Here is a 20,314-nt window from a genome sequence, read left to right on the forward strand (position 1 = left end):
ACGTTCACAAGCCAATTTATAATGTTTTTGATTATCTTTTTTGTTCAAGAGGCAGAAAGAAAACTATTTTACCACCTTTTGAAATAAAACTATGCTAAAAGGAAGAGGGATTTCTTTTAAAAGCCACTTTGGATACTTTAACACAAGACAGAATTATGAAAGTGCCTTAAATAGCCTTAATCTCTAATATTTCCTGCCCTAGCCCCTTAAAGAAGTATAACCTCTTTTGTTAGAATAATTGTATAGCTACAAAGCGGGTAAAAAGCAGACTGGTTTTAAAAACCTGTTCTACTAACCTTCTCTTTCCCTCCAGAGGATCTTTTAAAAGGTAAACAATTTAGAAATATAACTTGTTTATATACGCTTACTCTCTCTCTCCAATTAAAGTTCTATTTATAAATGCAGTTAAAGAACATCAGCAGTGGCTACATTTCCAGGTTACACAGCAGTGGCTCTTGGAAATGGCTGGAAAAAGCAGGGGACCATTTTGAGTTTAGCCCAGATGACTTGTTTTATGATCATAAAACAGGTTATCCATGTGTGTAGAATTGTCAAATATCAAACCAGACAGGGAAACCACCCAGACCTGGGATCACAGGCTCCCTTCCCAGGGCTAACTTGACATTTAACTCAACAGGGCAAGTCAGAAGGCCATGAGGAGTCTTTCAGCTCATTTCCATGCTTGTCTGCACATAATACCTCCAGCCTTTAAAATTGCAGTCTCAGATTTAGAAATTAGCTTTTACAACCATGTAGCCAGACAGCCCTGCCTGCTTTATATCAATGAAGCTTTCTCTTTAAAACTTCACCAGAAAATTAAAATACGGAATTCATCAGGAGAGGCTTGGCAGAGGCAAGATGGATCTCAAAACGTAATATATTCCTGCCCACCTTTTGAGAGAAAGAGGATGATGACAAAGGAATGCAGAGGATTCAGACAATGTGAAAAAAAGTATGAAGATTTTCTTATCTTTTTCCAAACCAGAGTTTGGATGCACAGCAGGAAAAAACAGGAAGCCTCAGGGCTGGCTTGATTCACTCAGAAAGCTCTCAGAAACAAGGGCACCACACTAACAAGTCATTAGTCCTCTGAGTCAAAATCCAACCTCTGCCATGTCGTCTAACAAAAAAGCAAGATACTAACAGTGAAAGAATGTTCTTCTCAGGGTTCCACAAAACTGGACAAACGGTGGCTTTCAACCACAGAATGAGTAAAAGCAAATTTTAAAACCTCTTCCCCATCCATTGACTGCTACGTAAGTGTCTCTCGATCTGAGAAATACGGCCGAATTTGTGGTCTGTCGTCAGATTCATCTCCAGCAGCATCGTTTTCCTCACCAGACTCCACATAGATGGGCCAGTCATTGTCTGTGTCGCTCCTTTCTTGGCTTTCGGACGAAGCCTCCACCAGGCTAAGGTTGATGGGTATCAAATCGTCCTCGTCATCATGTGTGTCTGTAATGCAGGTACAGCTGTCGCACAGCCCAAAGCGCCGCAGCCCCTGTGACAGGTGACTCGTGAAGGTTCTTCTGCAGCCCTTGCAGACGATTGGACGGTTGGATCTGTGGACCTAAAGTCCCAAGAAGACACAGTAAATGTCACAGAAAGGGGGTTGAGCCACGGTCTTCAAGGCCCCACATGATCTGGCCCCTGGCTGACCCTCCAGCCTCATCACGTCTCGCCACTCTCCCCCTTGCTCTCTCTCACCAAGTCTCAGCCTCACCAAGGTCCTTTCCACCCCAGGGCCATTGGACACATGTGGAACGTGCCTTCCTCCCCATCGCCAACTCGTTCCCTCACTAATGCCTTTGAAGGAAGTCTTCTCTGATGCCCCAGACCAGGTAGGTCCCCCAGCTATGTATTCTCGCCTATACTCTATCCTTTGCTGTATTTCTAACAAATCATTGGTAAAATTCACTAGACTGTAAGCTCCAAGAGGGCAGGGACTTCCTTACTCACATTCTCTCTCCTCTGTCACATTTGTTACTATATCCCTAGTCCCTGGCATATAAAAGGCACTCAGTGAACTGATTAGAATTTTAGGCATGGCTTATGTACCTTGGATTGGTCAGTTACTAGGAAGGCAGATTTGCTAGATAATGTATTCCCCAAATGTGCCAGCAGATGCTTCACCCTTGGCTTTTCTGTTGATAAATGCATTCCTTATTTATGAGAACTCTGCATACCAGGGAAGAAAGCCTGATCTCTTTTCAGCAGCTCCAGGGGTCCCCTCTGTATAAAGACCTCTCCTTCTAATGTGTGCACTCTTCAGGAACTGCAGCCAACAGGGGATCTGTGAGCCAATCAGAGCCTCTCTTTTAGAGAGCTCTGGATGCAGGATACCCACAAGAGGCAGAGACACAGAGAAACTGGTGCAGAAGGGCCAGCAACACAATACCCAGGTTGCTGGAGCTGCCATTACATCCTGACCAGTGTCCCTGCTTTCCATGAGGTTTCCTGGGCTTCCTACACTGAACTCCCAACACTTGAGCCAAGCTGAGTGTCTATCTGACCTTTGCAACCTGACAGGGCCTTTGAATACCACCTCTTTGGGCTGCCGTAGACTGGACTATGTATAATGTGGAAAGACAGAGGGAATGAGGATTCCAACCAATGAAACATCTTAGAGGTACCCAGGGACCTACTGCTGCCAAGACAGACTGAAAATATAATTTGAAACTAAAAGGAAAAAAAAGATAGACAAAAACTTAAGGGCTTAGGATGAGGCCGTTCTCAGTGTGCTGGGGCGAGCACCGAGAGCAGAGGCAGTCGGTAACGTCGTGCTTTATCTTAAATCTGGATTCTTTCAAAATCATAATTCACATATCATAAAATTCACCCTTTTAAAGTATACAATTCAGTGGTTTTTAGTATATTCACAAGGTTGTGCAACCGTCTAATTTCAGAACATTCTCATCACCCCATAAAGAAACCCTATACCCATTAATAGTCATCCTTCTCCCATTCCCACATCCTCCCAGCCCCTGGTACCCACTAATCCACTCTCTATCTCCATGGGTCTGCCCATTTTGTACATTTCATATAAATGGAATCATACAAAATGTGGCCTTTTGTGACTGGCTTCTTTCACTTAGCATAACGCTTTCAAGGTTTATCCACGGTGCAGCTTGTATCAGAACTTCATTCTGTTTTATGGCTGAATAACAGTCCATTATATGTATATACCACATTTTGTTTATTCTTTCATCAGTTGATGGACATTTGGGTTCTTTCCACTTTTTGGCTATTATGAATAATGCTGCTATGAACATTCATGAGCAAGTTTTTGTGTGAATGTATGTTTTCAGTTCTCTTGGGTATATACCTAGATGTGGAATTGCTGGGTCCTATGGTAGCTTTATGCTTAAATTTTTGAGGAACTGCCAAACTGTTTTCCACAGGGACTGCATTATTTTACATTCCCACCAGGAATGTATGAGGGTTCCAATTTCTCCACACCCTCACCAACACTTTGTTATTATTATTATTATTATTTGTGAGGAAGATTGGCCCTGAGCTAACATCCATACCAATCTTCCTCTACTTTGTATATGGGACGCTGCCACAGCTTGGCTTGATAAGAAGTGTGTAGGTCTGTGCCCGGGATCCAAACCTGCAAACCCTGGGCCACCGAGGCAGAACGTGGGAACTTAACCACTATGCCACCAGGCCAGCCCCAGTTATTATTTGTTTTTTGATTATAACAACCCTAGTGTGTGTGAAGTGGCATCTCACTGTGTCTTTGATTTGCATTTTCATAATGACTAATGATGTTGAGCATCTTTTCAGGTGGTTATTGGCCATTTGTATATCTTCTTTGGAGAAATGTCTATTCATATTCATTGTTTAGTTGAGTTGTCTTTTTATTGTTGAACTGTAAGAGTTCTTTATATATTCTGGTTACTAGATCCTTAGCAGATAAATGAATCACAAATATTTTCTCCCATTCTGTGGGTTGTCTTTTCACATTCTTGGTAGCATCCTTTGTGGTCCAATCACATGTTTATGTTGGATTTCCCAAAGACTGATTGACTTGCTCAAAGATGATCTTAAATGCAATGCCTTTCTAAACGGCCTAAATGCTTTTTAAGTTTGTGGGTATCACTCACTCACATGGGAGACAGAATCCTAGGGGGCAGCCAGTGGGAGGGGAGGTCCCCTTGGGCTGGGGCCCTCTTTGCTGCCCACAGGTAGCACTATAAATGGCAGTCTAGCCCTCCTCCACTCCCGGGTGCTGGGATGCTGGGTGGGAAACTAAGCATACAGCTTACATTTGGCATCACACCGATGGGAACAGACCCCCAATCCCATGTCCAACCTCCAGTGTTCTCTGTCATATGACAACCATCCCTAACTAGGATCTAAACTTTCTTGACTCTTCTCCTAAGAAAACTAGTCTGTTACCATATAAATTCTCACTTTCTCTAAGTGCCACCAACCCAGCTTTAATTTAGTAATAGAAACATATGTTTAAAATTCTCTGAAAATACCCGACTGGACAGAGAAGTGAAAGACAGGCTGGCTTTATCCTCACATGAGACAAATATTATGAACCACCCCCTCCCACCACCCACCACGAGAAAATTGCCAGCCTGGACACTTACGCTCAGTGCATGGCTCCGCAGATGCTCCTGTCGAGTGAACCTCTTGCCACAGGTCTCACAGGGGTAGGGCCGCTCACCCGTGTGTGAGCGGATGTGCCGCTTGAGGATGCCCTTCTGTTTGGCAGTGTAAGGGCAGAAAGGACACTTGTGGAGCTTAATGGGGACCACCAGCACATCACCTGGGGAGCCAAATGGATTGATTCAGTCATACCGTAAACAGCAACAATACCAGCCACCCTCCGACGGATGGGATCCGGAGCTGGGGAATTCCACCATCCAGATGGAGAGGGAGGGTATCAACCGCCAGCTAACCGCAAGAGATTGTCTGCAAATTTCAACTGTGTCGGGCTCCCAATCAGCCAGAGGGTAAAGCAGGCTTCTGATATAAAGTTGCAAGGAATGCCATAAGGCACTGGCTTTAAGATTCTCTGTGACTCACAGTTAGGAACACAGCTTACACAACCACCTCAGAACACACGTGCCTTCATGTGGACAACTGGAAAAGCCTCCCAAAACAGGGCTCACTCTGATAGCATCTGTTCTACTTGATTTCATTTTAAGACGCTACTGATTGAGACCCTGCTATGGCCTGAATTGCTTCCCCCCCAAATTCAGACATTGAAGCCCTAACCTCTAATGGGACTGTATTTGGAAATAGGGCCTTTTAGGAGGTCATTAGGGTAAATGAGGTCGTAATGGTAGAGCCCTAATCTGACAGGCCTGGTAGCCTTCCTTATAAGATGAAGAGATACCAGAGATCTCTCTCTCTCTCTCTGCTGGTGCACAGAGGAAAGACCACGCAAGGACCAGCAAGAAGGCAGGCATGTGCAAGCCAGGAAGAGAGCTCTCACGAGAAACCAACCCTGCTGGCACCTGATCTCGGACTCTGAGGCTCCAACACTGTGAGAAAATAAATTTCTATTGTTTAAGCTACCGAGTCTGTGATATTCTGTTATGGCAGCCTGAGCTGATGAATACAGACCTCCTGTCAAAGGAAGTGAATACAGATCCTCCAAAATTTGAAAACCTCTGTTAGGACGCAGCCGACCGGTGGACCAGGATTCATGCTTTCTGTGACAGTAGTTTCTAAGATGAGCTTCCAGGCGTGTGTAGAAGAGGTTGGCTATCACGCAGACCCTAAACTGTTTGGAATTCATATTAACTCTATATATCAGAAATCATCAAATATCTAGGAATTCACTTAAATTTTTTTCCAACTCCTTTTTTTTTTTACCTTGCTCATACAACCACTAAGGTGACAAAACGATTGTCATCCACATTTACAAAAACTATTCCTTTCCTTCAAATTTTCTGAGTTACCCTTATTGCAGTATTCCAAGATTTGCTCTTTCTATTCATGCCCTTCAGGATTTTACAGACTCTGTTCATATCATATCATCTATAAAGCCACTAGTGATCATACTTTCCAGGCACAGAAACCTGGGTTCAAGTCCTGGCTCTACCATTTACCAACTGTGTGACCCTGGACATCTCACTTAACTTCTCTGTGCTTTACTTTACTCATCTGTAAAATAGGGATGATAATAGTTCCCACCTTACAGGATTGGGGTAAGAATGAAAGGAAGTAATACATAAAATACAGCACCTGGCACACAGTGAGCTCTCGTAGATGTCAGCCATTTTGTCACCATCATCATCTCCTCGGTGTTTCTTTACTGATTAAGCAGGCCAGGATCTTGTGGTCTCTCTCAACACTGGAGACCACACTTGCGGTCTCTCTCACCTCCTTTTCTCTGGGACCTTCTCTGGACACCTAAATGGGCTTCGTCTTTCCTGAGGGGCTGCCAAAAAAGTCTGGCGAGCTGAACTCCAGGTGAGAACCCATCATTCTGTGTAAAGGTGGGGATGGTCGTCTTTGGTTTCCAGCTCCCATCCTGACAATGCCTAACACTCTGCCTAATCTATAGTGACTCCAAAACCTGTTTCCTAGAATAAAAGCAGCAGCTCACAGCTCATCCCTGCACACGTGTTGGATTATTTCTCACTGATCACACTGGTACCGAGACGCCAGGTCCCTACTCGCTCCTCTGGCATTGTGGAATGTCACGGTCATTCATCCCCATCAGCCTGGCACTGTACTAAATCTTCTTCCCAACTACCTATAAAAACGGAATAAAATGGGTCCACTGTTAGTCCTTGGAAAAACCAACTGTTAAGTATTTCTCCATCAGAAATGTATGAGTTATTGCAACACTTTGCTTCCTCTCTCATGATGTGATTCCCCACAACACAGCAGTTCACTTGAGTGCCTAATGCACCAGGGACTGTCAAGGTCCATCTTTACCAAGACACCTGTTTCCTCCCTCAAGAAGTTAAGTCTAGGAAGAGAGAAAGACACATAAACAAATTCATCTGATACAATGTAACACATGCAAAGTTCAAAGTGATGAAGAAATATAGACAAGAAAGTAATGAATTCTCTCTAGGAGTTCAGAGAAGATTTCATAGAAGAGGTGATCTTTGAGCAAGGTTTTGAAGGATGAGTAGGAGTTCACCAGAAGTCCAAGACAGAGAAAGATATCTCAGACAGAGGAACAACACATGCTTAGGCATAGAAGTAAATGAGACTATGGAATATAAAGTGGGCTGGAGGGGAATGAGGACTAGGAAGGGGCAGGAGCCAAACTGTAAAGGCCACTTTCATTCATTTATTGAACAAATTTATACTGAGCACCTACAATGTGTCAGGCTATGTTCTAGGCCCTGGGGATACAGCAGTGAAAAGACAAACATCCCTGCCTCTGTGCGCTGACATGTTAAGCAATAAGGACTTTATTCCATAAGCAGCCAGGATGTCAAGCAGGGGAAGTACATGGTCAGATCTGACTTTTGAAAGATCCCTCTGGGGACAAGACAAGGGAAGGATTTAAGAGAGAGGCGAGATTAAAGGCAGGAAGTCCAGGTGGGAGGGGTGAGAGATGACATGAACTAAAGCAGTGGCCGTGCAGGTGGAGGAGAGGAGATACATTTGAGAGAAGTTAAATTAACAGGATTTGGGGCCGGCCCCATGGCCGAGTGGTTAAGTTCACGTGCTCTGCTTCAGCAGCCCAGGGTTTCGCCAGTTCGAATCCTGGGCGTGGACATGGACCGCTCATCAAGCCATGCTGAAGCGGCATCCCACATGCCACAACTAGAAGTACCCACAACTAAAAAAAAAAAAAATACACAGCAACGTACTGGAGAGCTTTGGGAGAAAAAGGAAAAAAAAATTAACAGGACTCTATGACCACGTGGGGGAAGGGAGAGAAGGGAAAGATAAGATTTTAAGTGACACAGATTCTGGGTTAGCTGACTTGATGGATGATGGTGGAATAAACTGAGGCAGGGAACACAGGAGGAAAGGCAAGTACAGGAGGAATGAGGAAAAAATACTAATGTCCAATCCCCGTCCCAAGCATCATAATTTTTTCTATTGCGGTAACGTTGCTCTACAACATTATACAAATTTCAGCTGTACATCATTATATTTCAATTTCTGTATAGATTACATCATGTTCACCACCCAAAGACTAATTATAATCCATCACCACACACACAAGCATCATTTTTTTTTAAGATTTTATTTTTCCTTTTTCTCCCCAAAGGCCCCCCGTACATAGTTGTGTATTTTTAGTTGTGGGTCCTTCCAGTTGTGGTGTGTGGGCCACTGCCCCAGCATGGCTTGAGGAACAGTGCCATGTCCGCGCCCAGGATTCGAACTGGCGAAACCCTGGGCTGCCAAAGCAGAGCGCACGAACTTAACCACTCGGCCACGGGGCCGGCCCCAAGCATCATGTTTTTAAAGCACCCTTCCCATTCTAATGTACAGTCAGGGATGAGAATCACGGCCCCATACCTAGATACTGCCAATAACTGTATTCACTCCATAACCCACATTTCAAGCATCCATTTACCAATCAACATCTCATATCTTTCCAGCTCATCCCAAATGTCCCTTCTCTGCTAGGACCTCCAAGCCATGGACTATATCACCACTTTACTGCCCTCCCCACCGCCTTCCCCAGTTTACTGCCTATGGTCCATCAATGAAATCACTCCTTTGCATAGACCCTCAACTGCCTCGGTCCTCTCTCTCCCTCTATCTGCATTCACCTGGTTAAAACTAAACTCTGGTTAAACACAACTCTGCCTATTCCAAACCTGAAAGAAGGTAAGTTAACATCACTGGAGAAAAATACACAACTGCGTGTTCCGGTCTCACTTTACATCCATCCAACCATCACAGCTGACCACTGATATCAAAAGTGCCCTTGGTTCTGCCCAGGCATCCTAACTGTTCCCCTGTCATTCAGGCTCCCACTCTTCTCCATGACTGTTTCACGTCTTCCTTCTGCTCAAACCTCCAACCCCCTCCTCACTTTCAGCCGCTGTCTTGCTTCTTATGTCTTTGAGAAGGAGAAACAACCAGAAGAGAACGTCTACCTTCTCCCAGCCATCCCCCAACGTCCTGTGCGAACACATATGATCTGCTTTCACTTCTATTACTATGAATGAATTGTCCTTCGTCCTTCCCAAGGTGAGACTGTCCTCTCCACTTGTACACAGCGTCCCATTTCCCCTTGCTCTATCAATTGCCCCTCTCTCTTCCGTCAGCAATTATCCTCCTCTCTCCCGGCCCATTCCCATCAGTAAATAACCTTGCTTTTAGATCCTCTGCCTTAATAAAAACCTTGACCTAAAATCCACCTTCAGCCACCAATGCATCTCTCTGTTCTCTTCACAGCAAAATTCTTTGAAAGAAGCATCTGGACCCACTATCTTCACATCTACTTCTGCAGTTCTCTTTCAAGCCTTCCCCATCCAGGCTCTTGCCCCACCACTTAGTGATACTGCTCTTAAGCTCATCAATGACCTCTCCAATATTAAACCCAGTGATCAGTTCTCAAAGTGCCTTTATGCAGTATTGGACATTGTTGATTTCTCCTTTTTCTTCAAACACTTTTTCCTCTTGGCACCCATCGCTCTTTCTTGATTCTCCTCCTACCTCACTGGCTGTCCTTTCTCAGTCTCCTTTGCTGGCTTCTCTCTATTTTCCTGACCTCTAAATGTTGGAGTTCCCCAGGGCTCAGTCCTTAGATCTCTTATCTTCTCCTTCTAGATCTATAAGTTCCTGGAATATAGAGGTTTTGAATTCCACGGACCCACTAATGACTCCCAAATTTATATCTCAGCTCTGACTTCTCCCCAGAACTCCAAACTTACAGATGCAATGGCTTACCAAACATCTCCACTTGGATATCCAATAGGCATCACAAACATAACATGTTTAAATCAATTGCTTAAGCTAAAAACCTTAGGGTCATCCTTAGCTCCTCACTTTCTTATACCATTCATGTAAGCCATGAGCAGGTCTGGTCGGCTCTACCTTTGAGAGGCACTATAGTCCGGATCCAACCACTTCTCACCTCTCTGCTGCTGCCACGCTGATTCGGGGAGCGCATCTCTCCCCTGGGTTATTGCAGTAACTCCGAAGTGATTCCTCCTACAAGGGCGGAAGCAAGAGGACCACTTAGGAAGTTACTGCACACAGTACCCAGAGGGATCCTTGTAATATATGTCATTTCAAGTCACTCTCTGCTGAGACCCTGTAGTGGCTTCCCTTCTCAGAGTGATATCAAACGGTCTTCTCATGGCCTTCAAGGACCTCACCCAAACTCTCTGACCTCATCCTGTAACACTCTCTGCCTTGCTCACTGCACGCCAGCCACCCCAGAATCCTTGCTGTTCCTTTAGCTCACTCGCCAAGTGTGATCCTATACCCGGGCCTTTGCGCCTTGCTCTTCCCTCTGCCTGGAATGTTCTTCTCCCTGATACCAGCACAGTTTGCTCTCTTACTCCCTTGAGGTTTAAGGAAGGCCTTCCTGGTCAACAGTAAATACAATACCATCCCCTTCACTCTCTATCAAGCTTTCCCTGCTTTTAGTTCTTCTTCATACTATATATTTACTTATTTCTCTATTGTCTGTCTCCCTACACTAGAATGTCAGCTCTACGAAGACAAGGACTGTCTTTTGTTCACTGTGATTAACCATGTCTGGTATGTAGTAAGTGCTCAATAAATATCTGTTAAATAAATGAACAAACAGGAATGATAAGATGTTGAAGGAGCAAGCCAAGGATGGAATGCTGGACACACTGACATTAAATAACCCCATGATGAGGCTGAAAAGGAATGGGCAGAGGGAAGAGCTGTGGATACTCGTGATGTCAGAAGCCAGGGGAAGAAAGAATTTCAAAAAAGAGAGAAAGGTCAGAGTCAACTACTAAGAAAAGTCAAGTGAGATAACACTGGAAAACCACTCATTGGAATAGCTCTAGAAATGCATAGCCGACCTCATGACTGTGGTTTCAGTGGTGCGTAGGGGGCAGAAGGCAGACCGCTGCGGGCTGAGAAGAGAGTAGGAAGCAAGGCAGTGGAGGCAGCCAATGTGGATGAACTCTCCAAGAAGCAACGGGAGGTGCTGGAGCTGGGGTTGGGAGGTCTCGGGGAGCAATGACAGGAGCACCCTCTGCTTTGACAGCGTCTGCTAATGTCAGCGATGAGCAACACGGACAGCGAACTCTTGCAGCAGCCTCGGATGGTCTCCCTGCCCTGGTCTCCCATCTCCGCACCATCTTGCGCTGAGGCCAAGTTCATCTCCCTGAAGCACAGATCCTGTCTACTCCTAAGCTCAGAAACTATGCAAAATATCCCCATGCCTACAGATGAAAGCTTACCTGTTAGCATTTAAGATTTCCCATGATCTGACTCCTATCAATTTCTATCAATGTCTCCTTTTCTTACCCTCAGAAGCCAGTTTCATAAAGTCCCCTCCTATCTCCCAGGGTTTAGAAGCCGGTTCTCCTGCTTTGGGGCTACTCTGAAACTCACATCTCCGTCTGTCTCCCAGCCCTGATACCTTTCCACCATGTGCTGCCAATTACACACATCCTGTCTCCTCTAAGACACCATCAGTTTGAAGGCCGGATTCATGTCTGACTTATCTTTGTATCTTCACAAGGAAGCTGCTTAATAGTTGAGCAAATAAGTGAATGACCAAACAAATCAGTCCTAATCTGTGCCGTGGCACTTGGAATAAATTTACCCTGAAGCCATGTGAATGGAATCAAAACCTGGCAGACAACAGACATGGCCAGGGGCCATGGTGGCTGCCTTGCCACAGCCACCTATGGTCGGAAACCTGACTTTACACACTGACAGACCGGACGTGAATGAAGATGGCATAGAGCTGAATTACTATTTCCTGATACTTGTACTGACAGGCAGAGGGGCTGAAAGGTAAAATCATTGCACCGAAATCCTCTATCCACATGGGCTGCCTTTACAGTTTGTTTAATGAATGAAATAAGCCCAGGTTTCCAGGGTTAACTGCACCACTTACCAGCTCTGCAATCTTAGGGACTTCACTAAACCCATCTGGGTTTCAGTTTCTCCACACTTCCTCTGACAAATTCATGGGGCATGACAACACCTAATGGACGTGAAAGGGCAGTCACAGTCTGAAAGTGCTATTACATACACGGAAATGAGATTTCAACAAATTCCCATAGTGTGTTCACTGAAACAGCCACTACCTTCTAATCGCTGGTTAAGCCAGTGTCTCTGAGGACCAGAAACAGCATTTTCCAGTTTTTCAAGTCCAGATTTAATCAGACATACAGAACATTCTTGCTTAAAAAAAAAATGAAATTAAAAAGTCTCAAGACAGCCATTTAGTAACAAATAACAGCAGCTGATCTCCTCTGATGTAAAAACTTTCACTATTCAAAACTGAAGGGTGAATTAGAAATGTGATTCATTTATTTCTTGGCTTGAGGTTCTGGAAGCTACACGGTACGTTTATTAGCCATGTTTATTTCTGTCTCCTATAAGACACTTTATAACACAATTACTTCACCTGTTAAGAGAGTTAACCATGTTAACTCATCTCTCAGAATCGTTCAGGGAAACAACCAAGTTCTCCTAGAACAGAAAAGCCTACCAAAGGATATAAGAAATTTACTCATATGAAGCCAAATGCCAACTCTCAAATATTCTCAAGTAGATAGCACCGTCAACCACAACATGTTAACTGAGTGTCTACTATGTGCTAGACACCATGGTTGACACAAAGAAGTATAAATTTCCTACCTGTCTAGACCATGTTATCATACATGAGAAAAAATTCTGAAAACCTTCCATTTGGTCCTCAACCCTGTGAGAAAGGCAACTCAGGGATGATTATCTCCTGAACAAAACAGGTTCAAAGAGATGTAATGATTTAACCAAAGTTCCACTGCTGTTAGTGGAAGACAGTAGATTATTTTTATGTCTTCAAACTGCCCTCAACACCATTATACTCTAGCTGTAAAGGTAAAAATACTAAGATATGCAAAGAGACAATGCCCTGGACACAGCAGGTGCTCAATTAACACCTATTGGTGGTGGTGGTAATATGTTGATCGTGAGGATGATGGTGGTAATGATGATGGTAGGGACAATGACAATGATCATGCTCATGATGGTGGGAGACTATAAGGCACAGATGTGTGTGCTAAATGACCAGCAGAGATGATGAGTGCTAATGGAGCTCACCTGAGTCCTCTCCATACCAATCAGTCTGGACATCCATCATGGAACTCATGGCTCCTCCTGCACCATCTGGTCTTCCCTCCAAACTCCGAGAAAAGCGATGGTCCACATCATCTTTGCTCTGGACAGCACTGTTGCACAAAAGTGCCTCCAGGAATTGCTTCACATGGTAGTTACTGTAAGCCAAGTCGACGGCCTGGCCACTGGATAAACCCTCCTCCATGTGGGCCAGGCCCAGTGGGGCAGCATATTGCTGCAGCCTTTCACCAACCTCCACCTCTACTTCATCAGCATCAAACTCCACCTTGGGCTCTATCTGTTTGGGCAAAGTAGAGAGGTCACTGTCAGCTGAGCTACTGCCCTGGCTGTCTTTCGCCACCAGTTCTAGGGGGTGACAACCTCTGCAGTCACCACAAGGGGACTCTCTTGGACAGTCCACACTCTCCACTAGAGAGGAGACCAAGCTCTTGGTATCACAGGAGGTCCCTTCTCTGCCTGAACTGGGGCTTCCACTGTCAACCTGGTGAGCTGCTGCCGCAGCTGCAGCCGCTGCCGCTGCAGCCGCTGCCGCCACCGCTGCAGCCACCGCTGCCTCCTTCTCCATCTTTCGGCAGATATCAAGGGACGACCTGATGTAGGTCTTGCAGAAGTTCACCACATCGTTCATCTGCAGGTAGCTGGCAGCCGACATAACTTCAATCACATTCTCCCCACACAAATCCAACTTCCCAGAATAGAGAAAATCTAAGATGGTGGAGAAGGCGTCGGAGGTGACAATGTCCAAGGAGGCAGTGCTGTGCCGCCCGCTGTCCTGGATATAGTGAATGAGCAGGGCTCTGAAGTAGCCGCTGTTGGCAAACAAGATGTTCCTGTGGGCCTTGAAGATCCGCCCTTCCACGATGATGCTACAGTCACAGAAAAAGTCCCTCTTTCGCTGTTCATTCAACTCCCCCAAGAGCTTGGCATAATAGGATTGCATCTCCATTTCTCCACCAGGTGCTGCTGTTCTGCGGTAGCCTGTAACTCTGCCAAGATTTTTTTCAAGTTAATTCACAAATCCCAACTTTACAAATAAGATGCTCATTTTTAATTAAAAAAAAAATTCTTCCAAACACATGGGTCAATGGTGTCTTTATGATATGGGCTGTTTTGGAGCTACAAAAATTAGAGGTTGTCCAACTGGGTTAATTTATGAAAAACAACAAAAATAACTAGAGCTAACTGCACTCCTGTATGTAGTGGTTTATATGGATTCTTTCAATGAATTTTTATAAAAACCCTAGGATAAAACATCAATATTGTCCCCATTTGTCTGATAAGGAAATTGAGACTCAGAGAAGATAGGAGAGGACCCAGCTGTACCAGAGCCAAGACTCAACACCAGGTCTATGAACCTCCAGAGTCCGTGCTCTTATGCACTACACTCTACTTTCTTGAAGGCTCAAAATATAGATAATACCCAAATCTAAGAATTACTGTTTAGTCTCCGGGCTCCTGATACAGAAGTTAGAGACTGGCAAGTGCAATCTCAGCTCACACCTCTTATCATCACTTTGTGGAAAAATTTGGTGGATTCTTGGGCTAGCCAGGACACATTCACCATTCTTATGGGGTTTAGCACACTTTTCGTCTTGGTGGAACCACCCATCCCCCATTCTTGGCCCACGTGCTTTGCATCATGCTGGTACCATCCCCAGGTTCCAGGTGTGTAAGATGTAACACAGGCCACCCTGTGATCACAGTGATTGGCTCAGAGATGGCCATGTGGCTTGGTCAGAGCCAATGAAAAGTCATGAAACGTTTGCTGGGGGTTCCAAAAAAGAGCAGTCTTTGCTCTGTGGGCCTGTGGGATGTGAGGAATGCCGCTGCCACACCTCCAGGGGAACCAGCCTAACAAGGATGACAGCCCAGCTCAGGCAGGAGCAACAGACAGAGCCCCGGGGATAGCATCTGAGCCCCAACTCATGCTGTGCCAGACGCCACTTAAGTCCCTTCCTGCTTTAGCTGGTCTGAGTTGGGTTTTCTATCTCTTGCAGTTGAGAGACTCCTAACTGATTGATGCCACCACCTCTGGTTTACTCCTCTGTATTTTTATGTGCCGGCCCTTGTCTGTCAGTCACTCCTTTGAAGGAATCAGCCATGCCTTATTTCATTTGATATCCCCCACAGCACCTGGCAGAGTGCTTTGGATAAAGTAGGTTTGCTAAGTACAAAGGAATACTTTCTTAACTGCTAAGTAAAACAAGTATAAATCAAGTTTAAAATCCTTCTGTTAGTGAGGAAGACAGGCACTGACCTTCTTCCCGGGCTCTCTCCTCCATCTTTTCCTGTCATACCACCCACACAGCCATCCATCAACTACCCCTTTTACATACTGACCCATTGAGCTCAGAGAAGTTTCTACAACCAAGTACATCATTTCCCTCTATTGGAATCACGAAACACCTAGTTAGAGCTGCCAACCACGGCTAACTACTCTTTAGCACGCTTCCTTTCTACAAATGGAGCACCAACAATACCCCACCCCCGCAGAAAACAGGCATCCCCCGCCCCCAAAAGCGTCCTTCCATGGGCAAAATAGATTCCCCAAGGCCTGTGTACTAACTGCATGAATTTTACCCATAAAAGACCCACAACAACCTTACTGAACGGCAGGTTACACCTATTTAATACGTACAGTATTTCTAACAAGTGATGCATTAAGTTTAGACGGGTGAGAACCAATTAGGGAGAGAAGTGGAGAGTGAACCTGCCTCATAATAAACTCACCCCAATTTTGATTTATAGATTGATTATGGATTATTTATGTTGACAAGTAGATATTATCACGTTGAAAAATGTGATTTTACCAGTCTGATAGTTTTTCTTTCGTTCTGAGGAAGGATAGAATGTGACATTTAAATGTAGCATTTTCCTGTATCTTGATTTTCCCTTAATATTTTGATTGCCAAAGGCAGTAGTAGCAACTGCTGGGGAGGCTTGATTGGAGCAGCTGGAAGAGGGGAGAATGGCGGTGAAAGCTTAGTCCTGGGAAAACTTTCAGGGTTGATTTATTTGGGAATAGTAGAACTTTTTGGATATCTGACAGCTCTCTTCCTTGCAGAACCAAAATGTTTTTACCTACTTTGGATGAAAAATTTTCCAAAATTATGACATAACTTCCTTGAATTAGAAAGGAGCACAAAAAGATAAGAATCTTCTTGATGACTTAGGCCCATCAGTTATAGCCCTGGGCTATGATTTAGTGATGTCCTTAGGCCATTTTGAATACTAGGACCATTTAATACCTTTAGCTAAATGGCCTCAGGCTGATATTTCGAAAAAATTCCTAGGTCTATTTTTTAAATAATCTAATACCTTTTCCTAGTTGTCCTCATTTTTAAGATTGTCGGTTTGCTTGCTTATCCTTAAGGGAATGCCGATAAGGGGGAAGATACATCCTTATCTTTAAGGGCATCATTCTTGCCTTTGAGGCACTGTAAACATTTAAAGCAGATGTACAATGCATGCTCAACAGGCCACGTCAGGCCCTTTTGGAAAAACAAGGTCAGGTCAAATTAGTTTTAAATCACATGGCTTCCTCATATACTCCAATATATCCTACTGCTTTTCATTTATTTATCACACTGCTGATGGGAATGTAGTTTGGAACACCATTTTAGAGGGGAATTTGGCAATATTTATCAAAACTTAAAAGATACACATCTTTTGCCCCAGAAATATCATTGCTAAAAATTTACCCTTTTGGATGTATTTGCAAAAATACATCAAATTGTAAATTCAGAGATGTCCATTGCATGAGATTTTTGTACTAGCACAAAAGTAGAAACAATCTGAATGTCCACAATAGGGGACAAGTTAAATCAATGAGGTACATTCACAAGTGGAACACTATGCAACTACGTTTTTAATGAGCTAGAGCTCTGTGTGTTCATATGAAAAGGTCACCAAGATATATTAAGAGAAAAAAGGCAAGATGCAAGACCAAATATACAGTATGATCCCATCTGTGTATATGTTTCTGCTGGTGTACGTGTGAATTTTTTTCTAGAAGGTTAACAAGCAAGAGTTAACAGCAGATATCCTTGAAGAAAGGAACTAGGAGTAAGAGGTGTGTGGAGGGACCTTCACTTTTCATTTCCAACCTTTCTGTGCTGTTATGATATTTTACTATGTGCATGTATGGCTTTTTTTTTTCCTTTTTAACAAAAAATAAAAAGGAGGAGAGGCAGAGGAGTAATGAGTTAGCAAACTAGGGAAACAAATGTCTAAGTAGGCACAACACTTCTTTCTTTTTTCTTTTCTTTAACGGTATGCTTTTTTTGGTGAGGAAGATTGGCCCTGAGCTAATAACTGTTGCCAATCTTCCTCTTTTTTTCTCTTCCCAAAGCCCCAGTGCACAGTTGTATATCTTAGTTGTAGGTTCTTCTAGTTATTCTATGTGGGACGCCACCTCAGCATGGTTTGACAAGCAGTGATAGGTCTGCACCCAGGATCCGAACCAGTAAACCCAGGGCCGCAGAAGCAGAGCACTCGAACTTAACCACTACACGACCAGGCCAGCCCAGCACAACACTTCTTAACTTGCAGAACAGTCTTATCTACAGGGTCTCGTCCTAGGGCACTCGCATTTTTCACTGGAAAATGCTCCTTTCCAGCAATAGCACCCCAAACCGATTTCCTTTGGCTTTCTTTCTGCAAATACTCCAGATTCTACTGGGTCATGTAAAAATACTCCCTAACTTTGCAAAAAGGCTATCCACATACTTTCTTCACACCTTTCCCCAATCCTGCATTTGATACATAACATGGAAATATTCATTCACATCAAGTCTGCTTGCCTCTGGGCTCTGCAGCCTTTACCCACACTCTGGCAGGGACCCTGCCAGCCTTCCCACAGTTCCAATTCAATTCAACAGTTACTGGCTACATACAATGCCTGACACAAGGAAGATGCCAGGAATAGAAAAATAAACCAAGTATAGTGTATGTCCTCCAGGAGAGGGCAGATGCCAACACTACCACTTGCAATAAACTCTCACATTCCCCCGAGGGAATCTTAGCCAGATCACAAGGCTGTCTTCATACAGGCGCCAAAAGCAGCCTTGAATTCTACCCACTCTTTCTGACAAGACTCCTCCAGTCTCACCAACCTGAGAATAATGAAAATCTACTCAATTGTCAGCATCTACTGAGCACTACTCCTCAGGAAGCACTGTCCCAAGTACTTTCAAGTGTTAATTAAATTTAACCCCACAATAACCCAGTGCAGTCGATACGATCATTACATCCTCTTTTTCAGAGAAGGAAATTGAGGTTCAAATTTACAGATAACACGTCCAAGCTAGGATTGCAACTGAGATGTTTGATCACAAAGTTGACTTCCTTAACCACTATGCCAACCAGACTCCCCAAACCCTCCAGGACACAGTGAGAAGGGTTGGGGATGTCACTCCGTTCCCCAGCGCATGGAGTGGAGGTGAACGACAAGGGAGAATTTCCATCTCCACAGAAAGAATTTCAGGGTCATTTGCATCTTTGCTTCACCTGCTAAATTGTTCGCAAGACAAGGGGATCCTCCCCCGTCCAGAGCCAGACGACGCTGAGAAGATCACAGGAACCAGTTACTGGAGATGGTCTTTGGCTCCCGAGGGTGGGGAACCGAGGCCTTGCCCCTCCCACGGCCTCCCGTGGACAAAGTGACCATTGCTGCGGCGGGCATTGCCCCAGCCTGGCCGAGCCCTCGCACCCGGCACCATCAGAATGAGCTGGTGCGGGGACCACCTGGCTGGACCACGCGGGGGCAGGGGACCAACCCAACGCCAGGGAAGTGGGGGGCATCTGCCGCCGCGCTACCCCTCCCCACGCTGGACGGCAGGGAGGGGGTCGGTCATCCAGCACTGGTTCTCTCGGCGGGGGTCCCCAGAGTCCGAGGGAGGTCGACAGAAAGGGGGCATCCCTGCCCGCTGCCCCCTGGGCCGACCTCCCTGGATGCCCTGAATCCGCCCCAAACCAATGAAAGCGTCAGCGTGAACCCGCTTCTCAGCTCTCACCTTCCAGCGGGTTCCAGCCGCGCCGCCGCCGAGCTACACGCACCGACACGCCCCCCTTTCATTCACCTGTCGCCCCCTCCGATGAGAGGCGGGACAGCTGACCAATCATGGGGGTTTCTGGGCTCAGGAAGGCGGGCCCTTCGGCCAGCAGGTTAGTCAATGGTGCTCGCCCCCCCTCCCGAGGATGCGCTCTGAAGGCTCCAGCGCTCGCGGGGTGATGGGAGTTGTAGTCTCAGCGTTCGTTTTTCCGACAACGTTATACTGAACAAAACTACAAGTACCAAGATGCCAAAAGGGACAAGAATCAGCGCTTGTAAAAGCTGGAGCTTGGTTCGGTCTTCTGAGCCCCACTTGAGGGACCTGCGAAGTATTAGTCTCTTTGTCCGCATGACTAAAAGCGCGTCGTGCGTCTTAATGCAATAAGAGCTATGACTTATCAGTCCGCACACATTTTACTTGCCAGAACTCTCCGCAAAAAATCCAGAAACCAGTGAAAGGGTTTAATCTACTCAACAGGTTTTGACTCGCAATACTCTCTTTCCTTGAGAGGTTTTCAGGTTTATAAACACAAGTGAAACAATTAAATAGCGCTACAAGGTGCTGAGTAACAGTCCATATAGGCACGTTCTGGGACGCTGTGCACAAGCCAAACCGGGTTACCTCTCAGGGAGCTTAGTTCTAATGAGGGGTGCATCAGTTTGCTTGAGCTGCTGTAACAAAGTGCCACAAACTGGCTGAAACAACAGAAATTTACTGTCTCACAATTCTGAAGGCTGGAAGTCCAAAATCAAGGTGTTGGCGGGGTTGGTTCCTTCTGAGCACTCCAGGCCTCTCCTTGGCTTGTAGATAGCCATCTCCCCGTTCACGTAGCATTCTCCCTGTACACTTCTCTGTATCCAGATTTCCCCTTTTTATAAGGATACCAGTCATATTGGATTAGGGGTTCATTCTTCTCCAGTAGGACCTCATCTTAATGAATTACACCAGCAACAATTCTGTTTCTAAATAAGGTCACATTCTGAGGTACTGAGGGTTAGGACTTCAACATCGGAATTCGGGGAGGG

At 45.1% G+C, this 20,314-nt stretch overlaps 1 protein-coding gene across 1 annotated transcript; it reads right to left on the bottom strand.

Moving 5' to 3' along the window:
* Window positions 1–379: 379 nt before the first annotated feature.
* On the bottom strand, window positions 380–19,266 carry ZBTB8B (zinc finger and BTB domain containing 8B). Its single transcript, XM_046662487.1, has 4 exons — window positions 19,251–19,266; window positions 13,201–14,222; window positions 4,605–4,783; window positions 380–1,570 (listed from the first exon to the last, which is right to left on the bottom strand). The coding sequence occupies exons 2-4, from the start codon at window positions 14,180–14,182 to the stop codon at window positions 1,253–1,255; spliced, it is 1,479 nt and encodes a 492-aa protein (XP_046518443.1). The 5' UTR covers window positions 14,183–14,222; window positions 19,251–19,266; the 3' UTR covers window positions 380–1,252.
* Window positions 19,267–20,314: the final 1,048 nt, after the last annotated feature.

The sequence above is a fragment of the Equus quagga genome, chromosome 5 (assembly GCF_021613505.1).
Source record: "Equus quagga isolate Etosha38 chromosome 5, UCLA_HA_Equagga_1.0, whole genome shotgun sequence".
In the NCBI taxonomy this organism is placed as follows: Eukaryota; Metazoa; Chordata; class Mammalia; order Perissodactyla; family Equidae; genus Equus; species Equus quagga.